The 16,596-nt window shown below is 37.9% G+C and overlaps 1 protein-coding gene and 1 long non-coding RNA gene across 2 annotated transcripts in view; one reads left to right on the forward strand and one right to left on the reverse strand.

Moving 5' to 3' along the window:
* COL25A1 (collagen type XXV alpha 1 chain) overlaps nt 1-7,537 on the forward strand; it is a 686,464-nt gene extending 678,927 nt beyond the window's left edge. Inside the window, exon 39 of the mRNA XM_073640961.1 lies at nt 7-7,537. Within this exon, the coding sequence (XP_073497062.1) occupies nt 7-42 (36 nt within the window). The 3' untranslated portion in view covers nt 43-7,537. The remainder of the gene's footprint in view (nt 1-6) is intronic.
* Nucleotides 1-16,596, reverse strand: part of LOC141154672 (uncharacterized) — a 344,314-nt gene that overhangs the window by 103,934 nt on the left and 223,784 nt on the right. The window lies entirely within an intron of this gene.

The raw sequence follows: 16,596 nt of genomic DNA on the forward strand, positions 1-16,596 counted from the left end.
TTTAAGGGAGTGATGCCATGGCTTGTAGCACGGAAGAGATAAGGCTGACATTACAGTAACTTTGCGCAAATTTGGAGAACCATCGGTAGATGTTTAATCTCCTACTTGGCAACTCATTCTTCTACTGAGGCATAAAGGTCCTGATTGTCTTCAGCATCTTTTCATTCCATGCTACCCAAAGCCCCCCAGGAAGTAGAAGATGGGCATATGATGGCTACTGAACATGTCCCTGAGATCCAGCAAAGTTTGGAGTTGAGACGTGTAAAAGGCTTAGGCCTGTGGGAATAGAGAAGCTCCATGAAGGAATCATCTTGTACTCACACAAAACAGTCCTTCACCATGGGGTTTCTAGGAAGCAAAGCAGTTGCGGAAATCCTCCATACATAATTGTATTACAAGAGTTTGATATCCACGTTTAAAATGTATGAGCCTATATGACAGGATCAGATTCTATATTGTGTTCATGTTTTATTTGTTACTAGAATGTTTTTATTACATTCGAGAAATGCGCTACATAACTTTATTACACAGTGTTAGGTTTGCCAAATGGTCTCGTTATGTGCCACTGCCTAACATGCTGATAATCTGTAGACATGCCTTATTTTTGCTATTGTTGTATTATTGTTCTGGAAGGGTCGCCAACAGCTTCGATATTTTGGAAGCAATTAGATGTTGTGCATAGAGCAGTTACACCATTATTGTGTGACTTCCGTTTATCTGCATATTCCAAAATTAGGAAGTGATTAAGAGTATAGCTGCTTATACAATTATAGATGTAATTTATTATTCATCTCTGTCTAACTACTTGTTACAGAAAAAAAGTGTTTATTTTTTGTTTTATTCTACTTAAAAAAAAAGAAAAAAAATACAAAAAAAAACATTGTGTTCTCTTGAAAGCAAAAAACGTATTTTGGGGTTCTGGAATTAAGCATTTTTCATATAAACATATAGGTAGGTGTTAAAGTCTGATTTTATTTTATTGGAAGCTAATTGATATTAAAGCACAAAGTTACACAGGTTCTTTAGATGATGACAAAAAGACTCTGTACGGCCCAGGAGATGTGATCGGTTTATATGCAGTAGCATTAAAGAAAATCTGTTAATTTTTGTAATTATATCACATCCAATGTCTTTTCTTTGAGACAGATGGAAGTGTATTCTCTGCTGCTAAAACTCAGTCCTATGTTCAAGGAATATTCCCTATCTCCAAGTCAAGGTTTTTCCTCCCGTTTGGCAACTTTGAAGCCATTGATATTGATTCTTCATATAAAATCAAGTGCAGAAAATATACTCATCTTATCATTAATTTGCAGCACTTTTTATAAATTCTTACTTTTGTTTGAAACGTAGTTTTTTTTTAAGGAAACCAGTTTGGTTGTCCCATCTGAAGTCCCATTAAGCACATATTTATCCGAAATGAAGTAGGGAGGTCGGTTTGTGTCTTATGTGTTTTTTATTATTTTTTATCAATTATTTAACTAAGATTTAGGCTACCTTTTGAATATGTAGCAGTTCTGTAATTCACAATGGTATAGTATTATTATACTGGTCCTTTACATTGTTAGCAGTACATTACCATATTTATAGAACAAATGGACTGGATGTTTTCTACTAAGCTAATTCTAAATAATCTCCACAATAGATATATAATAGATTGCATATCTACTACTAGACAGAGTGGGCAATTTCCATCATATATGACTTTTCCTGGGAACTTTCATCGCCTAATATACTGTTATCATGTTTTTAAAAATAGCATTACCTGTGAATGGGAGGATAGTCAGATAGTACATACTTCCCAGATATCTTCACTAGGTCAGAATGGTTTTGACTTATGTGACCTAACTACATGCTCAGTATTGGGTTTGCTGAATTGTGACTATAGTTTTGCAAGTCAGATCATGGTTTTGACTGAAGAATCAAAGGATTTGTTAACAACTAAATTTTTTTAAAATGCTGGGAGATATTATAGAAAAATGTTGATGCGCTGATATTAATTCTGATAGAAAAAATTGTACGTTATTACATATTTTTACTAATGTGTAATAATGTAATGTGTAAACCAATGATAGAAATTTGATTTTCTCAATATGCTCTTCTACATAAAATATTGCAGTTCATGGAAATATTGCTGTATTAATATTGATGAAGTTTATATGGTATTATATTAGTTTACTTCTTCTACTAGCTAGTTGTGTATCTATAGGGGATGAAAAGGCCATATATAAAAATGTCAGTATTATAAATGGCACATCATTTCAGAGGTGCATGTATTAACCTGTTTCTTCCCTAATACAGTATATTGCTCTGTCAGATGCAGTAATATACAGTAGATGAGTATGGAGAACTGCTAAGAATCATATGCAGATGAAATTCCCAAGGAAAGCACACAGTGGGTGAAATAAGTATTGAACACGTCACCAATTTTCTAAGTAAATGTATGTCTAAAGGTGCTATTGACATGAAATTTTCACCAGATGTCGGTAACAACCCATCCAATCCACATAGGCAAATAAATCAAACCATAGATCTCCATAAATTAAGTTATGAGTTATAAGTAATGAGAAATGACACAGGGAAAAAGTATTGAATACGCTTACTGAAATTAATTCAGTACTTTGTACTAAAGCCTTTGGTGATGACAACATTAACATGCCTCCTGTAGGATGAAACAAGTCGCATGCATTGCTCAGGTGTGATTTTGGCTTATTTTTCCATCCAGACCAGTGGTTCTCAACTCCAGTCCTCAAGACCCACCAACAGATCATGTTTTCAGGATTTCCTTAGTATTTCACAGGCAATAATTCCATCACCTGTGCAAAACTAAGATAATCCTGAAAACCTGATCTGTTGGTGTGTCTTGAGGACTAGAGTTGAGAACCACTGATCCAGACACTCTTCAAATCCTGAAGGTACCATGGACTCCTTCTATGAACTCTGAGCTTTAGTTCCTTCCATAAATTTTCTATTGGATTCAGGTCAGGTGATTGTCTGGGCCATTCTACAAGCTTTATTTCCATTCTCTGGAAGCAATTGAGTGTTTCCTTTACTGTGTGTTTGGGATCATTGTTTTGCTGAAATGTCCTCCCTCGTTTCATCTTCATCATCCTGGTAGATGGCAGGAGATTATTATCAATAATGTCTCAAAACATTTATCCATTCATCCTTTCTTCAATATGAAGTTTGCCAGTGCAGTATGCTGAAAAACAGTCCCACACCATGATGTTCCCACCTCTAAACTTCACTGTTGGCATGGTGGTGTTTTTGGGGTGATATGCAGTGCTTTTTGGCCTCCAAACATGGTGTATATTATGGCATCCAAAGAGTTCAATTTTGGTCTCATCTGACCAGACTACATTCTCCCAGTATTTCACAGACTTGTCTAAATGTTGTTGAGAAAACTTTAAACGCGCTTGAACATTCTTTTTGTTCAGCAGTGGAGTCTTGCATGATGAGTATACATACAGGTCATAGAGGTTGAGTGCATTGCTTATAGTTTTCTTCGAAAGAATGGTGCATGTTGACTCCAGGTCTTTCTGTAACTCCCCACAGGTGGTATTTGGCTCTTGGACAACTCTTGTGATAACTCTTTTCACTCCTCTGTCTGAAATCTTGCTGGGAGCACTTGGTTGTGAGTGGTTTATGGTGAAATGATGTTTTTTCCACTTCCAGATTATGGCCCCAACAGTGCTCACTGGACCCTTCAGTAGTTTAGAAATTCTTCTGTAACCAGTGCCATCAGTGTGTTTTGCAACAATGAGATTACGAAAGTCTTGAGACAGATCACTGGTTTTACCCATCATGAGTTGTTTCTTGTGTGACACCTTGGTAATAAGAAACCTTTTCACAGGCCATGAGTTAAAGCAGCTGATATTATATTTCACTAAGTGGCAGGATTGCTTTCTAATTACGGATAGATTTCAGCTGATTTCTGATGGCTTTTTGCACATCTCTTTCTTCATGTGTTCAATACTTTTCCCTGTGTCATTTCTCATTATTATACTTAACTTAATTTATGGACATTTATAGTTTGATTTCTTTGCCTATGTGGATTGCATGGATTGTTACCCATATCTAGTGAGAATTTCATGTCAGTTGCACCTTTAGAAATTAGAAAATGAATGACGTATTCAATACTTATTTCACGCGCTGTACATATAATGCACATCTAGTTGGATACAACATTGCTATAGAAAATATGAAAAAAGTATAACATTGTCTTGTACAAAAAGGTATAAAACCTTTCTGAACTGCGGTCACCCTTCCTTATGTTATCCAAATAAGTTTATTTCCTTTGTGAGGTGCCCTCCCCAAAGCATTCCTCTGTAAATCACCACATAGATAGCACTGTATGAATTTCTAATCTACATCTGTATCCAATTCCCATAATTCCCAAAATAACAGGAAATTTATGACTTGGGTGTTCGTGTTTGGGTTGATTCCATAACGTCAGTGCTTCAAAGAACAACAAAGGTATATACATTAGTTGTGAAAAGTCTCTATTTATTACTTTCTTCAATTTGCCAATAGAGATTCATGATTTCTTTTGACTTGTCTATAAACAATTGTCTCCAAGATGCACAGATATCTAGAATTACTTATAGACTCCCAAAATGTTTTATTATGACTAACTACACTGCATCATCGACTTCATCCTTGGATTCATTGCCTCCCCACACACATATAAGCTATCTTTTGAGGCCTTGTAGAGATAATGATATTATAAAAGCTATATTTCCTCATTTTTCAGTCTATAATATACAGATCAACATATATCCGTAATAAAAGTGTGTAATTGAAATGTACTTAGCAGTCTAAGATTCCAACCACGACTCCCAAAATGTATTTAGATATAACGATATTAATGGATTATTTGAAATCGGAGAAAAGGATGTTTTATGTATAGAAATAGTGCCGTTCCTGTCCAAGAGCTGTGTCTCATATTGCAGCTCAGCTCCATTCACTTATATTTTTCTTCTTTGGAATATGTTTAAAATCATAAAATGACTCATGTATTTTATTATCAAAATATTTTGTAATGAGTTATCCTGATATATTATGCACAATTCTTGACATGTCTTACGTTTCATAGGATGTCAATCATTGCTAGATACATTTGTATAATAAGATTCAGAGGAAGTCTATTTTCATGCTCTATATTTGTTGTTGAGTGTTCCCTCAATCTTTTTAAAAGATGCCACTTAAACAGCATTTTCCTCTTATTAATACTATGAGAACTATAAATATTACTTTTACACATGACTAATGCCAACCACATGACTAAAGTAATAGATGAAAAATAAAGGGGATTTTTTAGAAGGAAATCTGACAGTAGATTCATGATGCACGAATCACATGAGGCATGAATCAGAGCCTTGATGTGCTATCACAGTCATGTAACAGAAACCATACATTGAAAGGCAGGCCAGGGATTATGCATCTCAACTAGACTGAGGCTGGCCCTCAGCAGCTTCTCTCCGACCTTCTCCCCTTGACTGAAAGGTCTCTCCAGAGAAGCTGTTGAGATGCCACCAAGCATCTACGTTGGATTAGTCAGTCAAGACACACAGTCCCAGGAAGACTTCTCAAAGTATGTTTTCTCTGATACATATCAGAATAAAAGATACGTGGATGCAATAACCCAGTTGGAGTTTAATGATTTGGACAGTACAAATCAACTGTCAGGTTCCTTTTCAATGAATTCATAGCTGTAAAGCATTGTATGCCATAAACCTTATTTTTTTCTGTTCAATGGACTTCTGAATGGCTAGTAGTCTGCTAAATGCAGCAATCCAGTCGTTGTCAAACTACAATTATATTTTTGGGCTATGAAGGCATAGCGAGAGTTGTAGTTTTCCAGCCACAGGCCGCTATGTTAGCTAGTCAGATACGTGTGCATATACTGGAAATGTGTAAGTGAATACAATGTAGTATATTTTTATCATTTTTGAGAGATGTATGTATATTCCTATTTCTTATGTTGAGGTATACATATTTTGTTCATTTTTGACTTTTGTACCTTTTTTAAAAAAAAAACACTGTTGATTTTATTGTTTAGGTTGATTTTTGTATTGCAGAATGCAGCAGGACACTTGTTATATTTGGCTGTGCTTTTCAGTATTATGCTGCTATTGTGAGAAGGGTCGATGTTGTAACCAGTCACATTGGAAATATACCATGGTACTATGAAGAAATAAAGTTGGTGTACAAATAGTCTTGTAAAATCTAAATCACACAATGATGGTTAATTAAATTATATGCTTTAAAATATTGTAACAGAAGACTAAGATTGATGTGCACCCCTTAATCTGGTCTGTGTGGCCAATGTTGTGATGTCTCCTAATTTGAGAAGCTTAGTTCCTTCATTAGCTAAAAGTTGGACATAGGATGTTATTGTCTGAGATCTGAAAAAAGGTTTTACTTTCGTTCCAGAAACTGCGCCACTCTTAGCAGCTCAGCCTTCTCATTAAAGTGAGTAAGAAATATCTGCTTGTCCAGATATAGTCAATAGATAAGATTGGTACTATTTCTGATAATAAGCTGAGCCTTCTTGTATTCCTTTTAAGTTTCCTAAGTCAGGGTCCACCTACTCAACTGGTGGATCCAAAGTCTAAATCCAGTGGTCTGTGCAGCAGCGGTGTGGCTTAACGTTGCACCACAACCGGCACTTGGGTGCGTAACCTAAGATTGTAGACTTCAAACCTGCTCTGCTTTAGGCCACAGGCATATGATCTGACAGCTCATTGCACTCCTGCCATCCATACCAAATAAATTGACTATAGCTGTCAGACTCTATAAGCCGTTTAGTTTCTTTGGGTCATAATAAAATATTGTATTGAACACCACATAACATCACTAAGTAATCAAAGCATCTGCATGGAGGCATTTTATAAAGGCCATTTGGCTTTGATTGAGGTCTTTTTCCTTCATGGTTACAACTGTTGAGATGCCATGACTTTATTTCAGCTCTCACTGGATTTACAAACACAGATTTTCTTCAAACTAATATCAATCCGTCTATTAATGTGAAATCTGTTCATCTGCATTAAAATTTATATCAACAATGTCCAATACTGTGTTGGGAATAGAAGGTTTTACTCTAATGGATAAGTAAAATATAGAGATGCTTTTATCCTAATAGAATTGGAAAAATCTGACCAACCATTCTAATATTAATATTAGTCCAGTTTTCTAAAATCTGTGTGTGTAACCCTGCCATGCTGAAGGGGATTTGTATCTTGAGAGCCTTTTTTCATACCATGGACTATAAAACGTTGAAGAAACTTGCCTTTATTCTATTTTCATGGTGTCATTTAGTTTTTTCAGACTTTTTTCATGTATTCATTTGTCCTAAGGAAACATGGTTTTCATTTGTTCTTCTTCACCATAGAACTGACTTATGTTGTTGGATGTTTCTAATTTGCCTATATTTTTTTTGTTCATGGTGAGAAGTTGATCTTCAGATTTATTTTTACACTATGTATGACATATTTTTCATAATGTAAAATGTGTGTAATTAAAATATTAATCTCCTCAATGTGATTGTTTCTTCTTTTCAATATTTGTGTGTTCAGCATGTGCATTGCTGATAGAAGTCATCTAAAGTTAATTGATCAATTTTAATTCCTAAATTATGTGTGAAGTGAAAAATTTTTAAATAGTAATTCCTTTTTTTAGTCCAATAGGACAATTTTTATTGAATTCCTAACTAGTGTTGAGTCGAACACCGGGATGTTCGTGGAACTGTTCGTCGAACACCTTAGAACACTGTCGAACACCGTCGAACACCGTTAAAACCAATGGCAGGCAAATAAAAACACATAGAAAACACCTTCAAAGGTGTCCAAAAGCTGTCAAACTGCTCAGAAGACACTCTCTTTAAAAAAGCCGGCCGGCAATTCAGCATCGGTACCCGACAGAAAGAATAGAGCATCACACATAGATTAGATAGATAGAAACATGTCAGTCACATATATAAGAAGTACAGTGACAGTGTTGGTTACTGTACTTGTCATTTAGTGGTAAAGGATTTATTTAAAAAAATAATAGTGTTTTCATGCACCGTCTCTTTAAAAAAGCCGGCTGGCAATTCAGCATCGGTACCCGACAATTTAGAACAGAAAGAATAGAGCATCACACATAAATTAAATAGATAGAAACATGTCAGTCACATATATAATAAGTACAGTGATAGTGTTGATTACTGTACTTGTCATTTAGTGTTAAAATAAAGGATTTATTAAAAAAAAATGGCTTGGGGTTCCCCATAATTTTAATCTCTAGCGGAGGTTAAGCAGAAGGCTGGGGCAGATGTTTGAAGCCTGGGAAGGGGGTAATACCCACAGAGCTTCCCAGGCTACTAATATCAGCCCCCAGCTGAATACCTAGCCTTTACTAGCTATTAAAATGGGGGACCCCCCAAAAAATGACGTGGAGTCCCCCCTATTTTAATAGCTAGCAAAGGCTAGGCAGACAGCTGGGGGCTAATATTAATAGCCCAGGAAGGGTGCCATAAATATTGGCCCCCTCCCAGGCTAGAAACACCAGCCGTCAGCCGCCCCAGAAATGGCACATCCATAGGATGCGCCAATTCTGGCACTTAGCCTCGCTCTTCCCACTGCCCTGTAGCGGTGGCAGTGGGGTAATAGAGCTGGGGTTGATGTCAGCTTATAATGCTAGCTGACATCAAGCCCAGGTTAGTAATGGAGAGGCGTCTAGAAGACACCCCCATTACTAACCCCATAGTCAAAGTTAAAAAAAAACACAAACACCCAGAATAAAGTCCTTTAATTGAAATAACCACACAATTCTTAATTGTTCTAAATTAAACCATACTTACCATCACACCCATTCCAGCTGAAGCCAATGTCTTCTGCAATAAAGGTAAAATAATAAACCAACCTCATCCTTACCTTTTCATGGTTCCCAGGACAGCTCCAGCTCTGCTACATTCACATGACAGCCATCCAGCTTGCCATGCCGCAGACACTGAGAAGCGCAGGCATGCTTGCAGCGTGGAATTTTCCCACGCTGTCAGTGACGTGCACTATTACCCCACTGCCACCGCTACAGGGCAGTGGGAAGAACGAGGCTAAGTGCCAGAATTGGCGCATCCTATGGATGCGCCATTTCTGGGGCGGCTGACGGCTGGTGTTTCTAGCCTGGGAGGGGGTCAATATTCATGGCACCGTTCCTGGGCTATTAATATCAGCCCCCAGCTGTCTGCCTAGCCTTTGCTAGCTAATAAAATAGGGGGGACTCCACGTCATTTTTTTTTGGGGTCCCCCATTTTAATAGCTAGTAAAGGCTAGGTATTCAGCTGGGGGCTGATATTAGTAGCCTGGGAATCTCCGTGGGTATTACCCCCTTCCCAGGCTTCAAACATCTGCCCCAGCCGTCTGCTTAACCTCCGCTAGAGACTAAAATTACCGGGAACCCCACGCCATTTTTTTTTAAATAAATCCTTTATTTCAACACTAAATGACAAGTACAGTAATCAACACTATCACTGTACCGATGCTGAATTGCCAGCCGGCTTTTTTAAAGAGTCGGTGCATGAAAACACTATTATTTTTTTTAATAAATCCTTTAACACTAAATGACAAGTACAGTAACCAACACTGTCACTGTACTTCTTATATATGTGACTGACATGTTTCTATCTATCTAATCTATGTGTGATGCTCTATTCTTTCTGTTCTAAATTGTTGGGTACCGGTGTATGCCGCTGCTGAATTGCCGGCTTTTCATGTTTCACTGTGAGCACTGTTCCCATCGAATTGGGCAACCACTGTAATGCCACAACCACCATGGCTGTGACATTACAGTGAGTGGCAGACAATTCCTGCATGATGTGAAAAATCCAGTTATGCTTTTGGTGCACGAACAGTTATCGAACATAACCTCGAACAGCCGAATTTTTTGCAAATCGTTTGCGTTCGTCGAACGACTCGAACACCGCCCAAAACGGCTCGTATTCGAGATTGGCGAACAGTTCTAGTCGAACACCGCTCATCTCTATTCCTAACCACAACATAAGATACCTTTGCCTTGACTCCCCAAAACACAGTACATTAATGTTGATCCCACCTAATTTGGAGGAATGTGTATAATGCGTATGGTGAGCTCAAGGTCTCATACACACAGCCATACCAATTTTTCATTTTATTTGAATCAGACGTAAAAAATATTCTCACTAGCTCAGAATTAATGTGCACATAGATCCTCCTCTTCTAGGAAAGAAATATCTGCCAGAGCCTGTACAGCAGCACACTGTAATTAGGAGGCATATGGCTTCTGTGCTCATGTAAATGAGCCATAGTGTCAAAGCTGTAGCTAAAAAGAACAATCAGGTGTAGAGAGGATCTTCCACAAGTTTTAGCAAATTAAACTCTCCACAACATAAAATAGTGGCTGCAGACCTACAGTGGGTACGGAAAGTATTCAGACCCCTTTACATTTTTCACTCTTTGTTTCATTGCAGCCATTTGGTAAATTCTAAAAAGTTCATTTTTTTCTCATTAAAGTACACTCTGCACCCCCATCTTGACTGAAAAAAACAGAAATGTAGAAATTTTTGCAAATTTATTAAAAAAGAAAAACTGAAATATCACATGGTCATAAGTATTCAGACTCTTTGCTCAGTATTGAGTAGAAGCACCCTTTTGAGCTAGTACAGCCATGAGTCTTCTTGGGAATTATGCAACAAGTTTTTCACACCTGGATTTGGGGATCCTCTGCCATTCTTCCTTGCAGATACTCTCCAGTTCCGTCAGGTTGGTTGGTGAACGTTGGTGGACAGCCATTTTCAGGTCTCTTCAGAGATGCTCAATTGGGTTAAGGTCAGGGCTCTGGCAGGGCCAGTCAAGAATGGTCACAGAGTTGTTCTGAAGCCACTCCTTTGTTATTTTAGCTGTGTGCTTAGGGTCATTGTTTTGTTGGAAGGTGAACCTTCGGCCAAGTCTGAGGTTCAGGGCACTCTGGAAGAGGTTTTCATCCAGGATATCTCTGTACTTGGCCGCATTCATGTTTCCTTCAATTGCAACCAGTCATCCTGTCCCTGCAGCTGAAAAACACCCCCATAGTATGGTGCTGCCACCACCATGTTTCACTGTTGGGATTGTATTGGGCAGATGATGAGCAGTGCCTGGTTTTCTCCACACATACCTCTTAGAATTATCACCAAAAAGTTCTATCTTCATCTCATCAAACCAGAGAATCTTATTTCTCATAGTCTGGGAGTCCTTCATGTGTTTTTGAGCAAACTCTATGCGGGCTTTCATATGTCTTGCACTGAGGAGAGGCTTCCGTCAGGCCACTCTGCCATAAAGGCCCAACTGGTGGAGGGCTGCAGTGATAGTTGACTTTGTGTAACTTTTTCCCATCTCCCTACTGCATCTCTGGAGCTCAGCCACAGTGATCTTGGGGTTCTTCTTTACCTCTCTTACCAAGGCTCTTCTCCCACAATTGCTCAGTTTGGCTGGATGGCCAGGTCTAGGAAGACTTCTGGTGGTCCCAAACTTCTTCCATTTAAGGTTTATGGAGGCCACTGTGCTTTTAGGAACCTTGAGTAATGCAGAAATTCTTTTGTAACCTTGGCCAGATCTGTGCCTTGCCACAATTCTGTCTCTGAGTTCCTTGGGCAGTTCCTTTGAGCTCATGATTATCATTTGGTCTGACTTGCACTGTGAGCTGTGAGGTCTTATATAGACAGGTGTGTGCCTTTTCAAATCAAGTCCTATCAGTTTAATTAAACACGCTGGACTTCAATGAAGGAGTAGAACCATCTCAAGCAGGATCACAAGGAAATGGACCGCATGTGACTTAAATATGAGTGTCTGAGCAAAGGGTCTGAATACTTGTTATGACCATGTGATATTACAGTTTTTCTTTTTTAATAAATTTGCAAAAATTTCTACATTTCTGTTTTTTTCAGTCAAGATGGGGTGCAGAGTGTACATTAATGAGAAAAAAATGAACTTTTTATAATTTGCCAAATGGCTGCAATGAAACAAAGAGTGAAAAATTGAAAGGGGTCTGAATACTTTCCGTACCCACTGTATATAAAATGTAATTTTAATTTTTAATTTTTCATCTCTGTTGCGGAGATATTAGATTGTACAGTTTAGATTCCAATTTATGAATGAGGTACAGGTACACTTTCTGTGTGAACGGGCCACACCTCATGTGAGTATCCAAATATGTAAAAGAAAAGTAGAGCAGTAATCCAGAGTCAACCATAGATTTATTAAAAATTCCAGACCCAACAAAAAACACTGCTTTTGAAAATCTTATTCTTTACATGCAATGATTTGGAACAAGAGAGCCTTCATCAGGATAGTTTGCTAAGTACAAAAGACAAAATTGATAGTAAATACATATAATGTGTAATTAAGCAGGAAAAAAAACTAAATAAATACAACATTTTATAGTTTATAATCAAAATCAGTATGTTATCTTTATGTGGATACAACACTAACATATAAGAGGTCAAACAAAATGCTTAAAGCAACCAAATATGACAGTATGGCCAAGCATAAGTTAATATACTGATTGGAAAGTAAAAAAGTGATGGACTCCTAACGAATATAACCCAAGATAAACTGGTTCAAGACAACCACAACGAGGAGAATATCGCTCATCGGATTCCAGCAGCGAATATTCAGGATCATGGTGAGAACGTTGTCCTTTTTTAAAGAGGGGGAAAGGACAATATCCCCCTCAAAAAATGAGACCAGCAGGACGTCACCACAGATCTAATTACATCGACAATGCGAACCAAATCACAGGTATGGACACTTCATTAGTGGTGAACATCTCTGCGAAGTTGTTAGACCCTCTACAGACCAGAGTTATTCAAAAAGGACTGTCTTTTAGTATCCTTAATAAATTGGACACATTTCAGCTGGACATTGACCTGCGAAGGTTTATGCATAATATTAGACTGAAAACACACTTTCATAATATGTCAGACTATAATTCTGCCACACATAGCAAAGTTTGTGAAACATTTAAATTGAAGGATCTGGATTTGAAAGTGAAAAGTTTTTTCACTCCTACTAAGGTGTACCAGGCAGTAGAAACATTTCGTAATTTTGTTTTAAATGATGTGGAGAAATTATTTCCCAGTAGACATAATGATGTATTCTCTTTGAAACATAATTTTAAGAATGATGATAAACTTGCATTGTGATGCCTAATGGAAGATCACCAAATAGAAATAAAATCTGCGGACAAGGGGCGTTCTATTGTAATTATGGAATGATTGGCATACAGAAAGGACGTTATGAGACATCTTTCTGATACCAATACTTAGATGGCATTATAAAACAATCCTCTACCTGATATTCAAAAAAAGATCAGTAAGATTATTTCTAAATATGGTAATTTAGGTGTAATTGACAAGAAAATGTCAGGTTTATATAATCCAGAATCAATTGTCCCCATCATATATATCTTGATGAAAGTGTATAAAATGTTGGTTGACCCCCCTTGACGTCCCATAGTGGCGTCCACAAATTCCACTCTTTCCCCATTGTCCATTACTATGGAACACAAATTGAATCCTCTGATTAGAAAAACTGATTCATTTCTATTGGACACCTCTGATTTTCTTAATAAAATAGGTAACATTAGGGATGGGTGAGGATATTTGGTTGACCACCATTGATGTGGTCAGCCTATACACTTCTATTGATCATTCTAAAGGTCTAAATGCGATGAAATGGCTACTTGAAAGAAATTGTTTTTCACCCATTCAAAGTGAATTTGTATTAGAAGCTTTACAGTTGATTTTGAATGACAATTGTTTCTTATTTGAGGACACTTACTATTTACAAAAACGCAGCTCGGCAATGGGCACGAATGTAGCCCCTCATATGCAAATAGGTTTATGGCATACTTTGAACATGTATTTGTATATACTCATTGTGGAGACACGAGGGGGGTTCTCCCGTGGACATAATACTAAGACAACACAGAGTGAGGGTAAAACAGTGTGACAATACTTTATTGAACCACACTTTATTGAAGTCTCTGTCTTGCAAAGTTAGCAGACAATAAGTTGTAGTAAATATCAACTCAAGTGTCAACATTCAGACTTATACAAATCAACTGAAGAAAAACACATAAATTCAAAAAGCAACAAAAAGATAATAGCGTATGTTTCCTGGCCTACTGAATTTACATCTGGATAATTAAGATTAAATCCTGTGTCATCACACTCATCCGTTATTTATTGAATATACTAAAGCTTGGTTTAGATTTATTGATATTTTTTGCATTTGTGAGGGGCTTTAAATTCTCTGGTTGCATTCTACAAATATATCAATATTATTTGGGAAGAATTAAAATTCACTATAGTCTATGATCAAAATCAAATTAGCTTCCTGGATAAATTGATCATTAAAAATGCACACGGGGCATTAACTACAGATTTGTGTAGGATATCCACAGATAAGAATAGTATTTTTCATTTTTCTAGTGCACACTATTCTATTAAAAAAAACAATTCCCAAATTCCAATTTAAAAGGGTGAAAAGAATAGTTTCTGATCTTTCTCTCTGTGAACTAAGACTGAATGAAATGGAGAATATTTTTTTACAAAGAGGATACCGTCATCATATAATTAGGGAGGCCAAACAGTTGACTGATATAGCTGGTGAGCCAGTGCGAGATAAAAAAAAACCTAGAATACCTTTTGTACAGGTTTTTCACCCGATTAATCTGAAAGTAGATTGTCAAACGACACTGGCATATTTTACAACAGGCTTATCCGGATATAACGGCTTTTCAGAATTCTCCCTTAATAGACTGTATAATAAATTACCCACTATCTGTGATAAAGTAATTCAGGCAGATTTTGGTAGTGTTAAAAATGTAAAATTAAAAATGAAAAAGGAGTCATTTACTATTATCATCTAGAATGATATTACTTAATTTATAAGACTTTTTTTTAACTTATCGTTATAAATGAGATGTGTTTCTCTCTTTCGATTCTAGGTTCAAAACCAATATATTATAATCCCATAGTTATTCATTCATTTTTCTTAGGTGTGAAGGATTTATCCGGGTATTTATACTTTGTAAAATTTCTTTTCTTTTCTATGTTTAACACTATGTGTAACTTCATGCTATATTATGGATTGCTCAGATGTTATTTTATCACTGATTATTCTCTGATGTCACTTTTGTGTAATTTATTATATGTTAATACTGTGTTTGCATTATTTCACTTCTCTTGAAAGCTCGGGAGGAGCTGAAACATTCAGATTCTGTCAAATCCCTGATTCCAGTAATGTCTCATTTACTTGGGCTGTGTTTTGCTCTTTCAATACAATCAGATTTTTATCATCAGGAGATGATCCCTACAGCACAATTGGTCTCATGCCTCATAGTCCAACCACACCTCCACCACTGATTAGCACCTTTCTGTCATTATACAGTGTAAACAGAAAGCTGTGGTGTGGAAAGACTTAAGGCCCCGTCACACTAAGCGATGCAGCAGCGATCCCGACAACGATACGACCTGTCAGGGATCGTTGCTGCGTCGCTAATACATCGCTGGTGAGCTGTCAAACAGGCAGGCTCACCAGCGATCAGGGGAGCAGCGACATCGTGGAAAGAATCGTTCCACGATGTCCTGCTCCCGGTTACCAGCCTGCTGCTGAAGCAGGAGCAGGCTCGTAACCATGATAAACATCGGGTTACTAAGTGCGCGTGTGCCCCTAGTAACCTGCTGTTTACCATGGATACCACTCTGCTACCGTGCGCGGGAGGTTACCGTTCACCTTCGCAGAGTCGTATCCATGATAAACATCGGGTTACTAGGGGCACGCGCGCACTTAGTAACCCGATGTTTATCATGGATACGACTCTGCTAAGGTGAGCGGTAACCTCCCGCGCACCGTAGCAGAGTGGTATCCATGGTAAACAGCGGGTTACTAAGTGCGCGCGTGCCCCTAGTAACCCGATGTTTACCATGGATACCAGCCTGATCGTTGGTCCCGCTGGTCACACACAGCGATGTGTGCCGGCCAGCAGGAGGCCAACGACCAAAAAATGGTCCAGGACACTTTGCAGCGATCAGCGACCTCACAGCAGGGGCCTGATCGTTGCAAAGTGTCACACATAGCGACATCGCTGGTGAGGTCGCTGTTGCGTCACCAAAACCTTGACTCAGCAGCGATCTCGCTAGCGATCTCGCTATGTGAGACGGGGGCTTTACACAGGGCTTAACATCTGAGCTCTGATAGATCTACAGCAGAGAAAACTGCTGTAGCCAGTAAACTAAGAGATACATCGCCGGAATCAGGGTGTCTGTCCCTACATCATGCTGCAGTCAGATTAAATAGCAAAACCTGGTGACAGATTCTATTAAAGCAATAATGCAATTCCCTTTATACAATTATGATTTGAATTGGTGGCCCACGTTACAAAACTACTATGCTGGATAATCATATTCAGCAAATTAATTAGCTTTATAGCTCCTGTATAGTTTTTGATTTGTTTCAATAGTGTCTTCTTTCAATGTCATCAACCAGAATAGCATACGGTGGCACCGGGTCCGGAGCTCAGAGGGGCCCACCAGGAGTTACG

The sequence above is a fragment of the Phyllobates terribilis genome, unplaced genomic scaffold (assembly GCF_046119375.1).
Source record: "Phyllobates terribilis strain yellow unplaced genomic scaffold, ASM4611937v1 Scaffold_1__5_contigs__length_1240528914, whole genome shotgun sequence".
Classification (NCBI taxonomy): Eukaryota; Metazoa; Chordata; class Amphibia; order Anura; family Dendrobatidae; genus Phyllobates; species Phyllobates terribilis.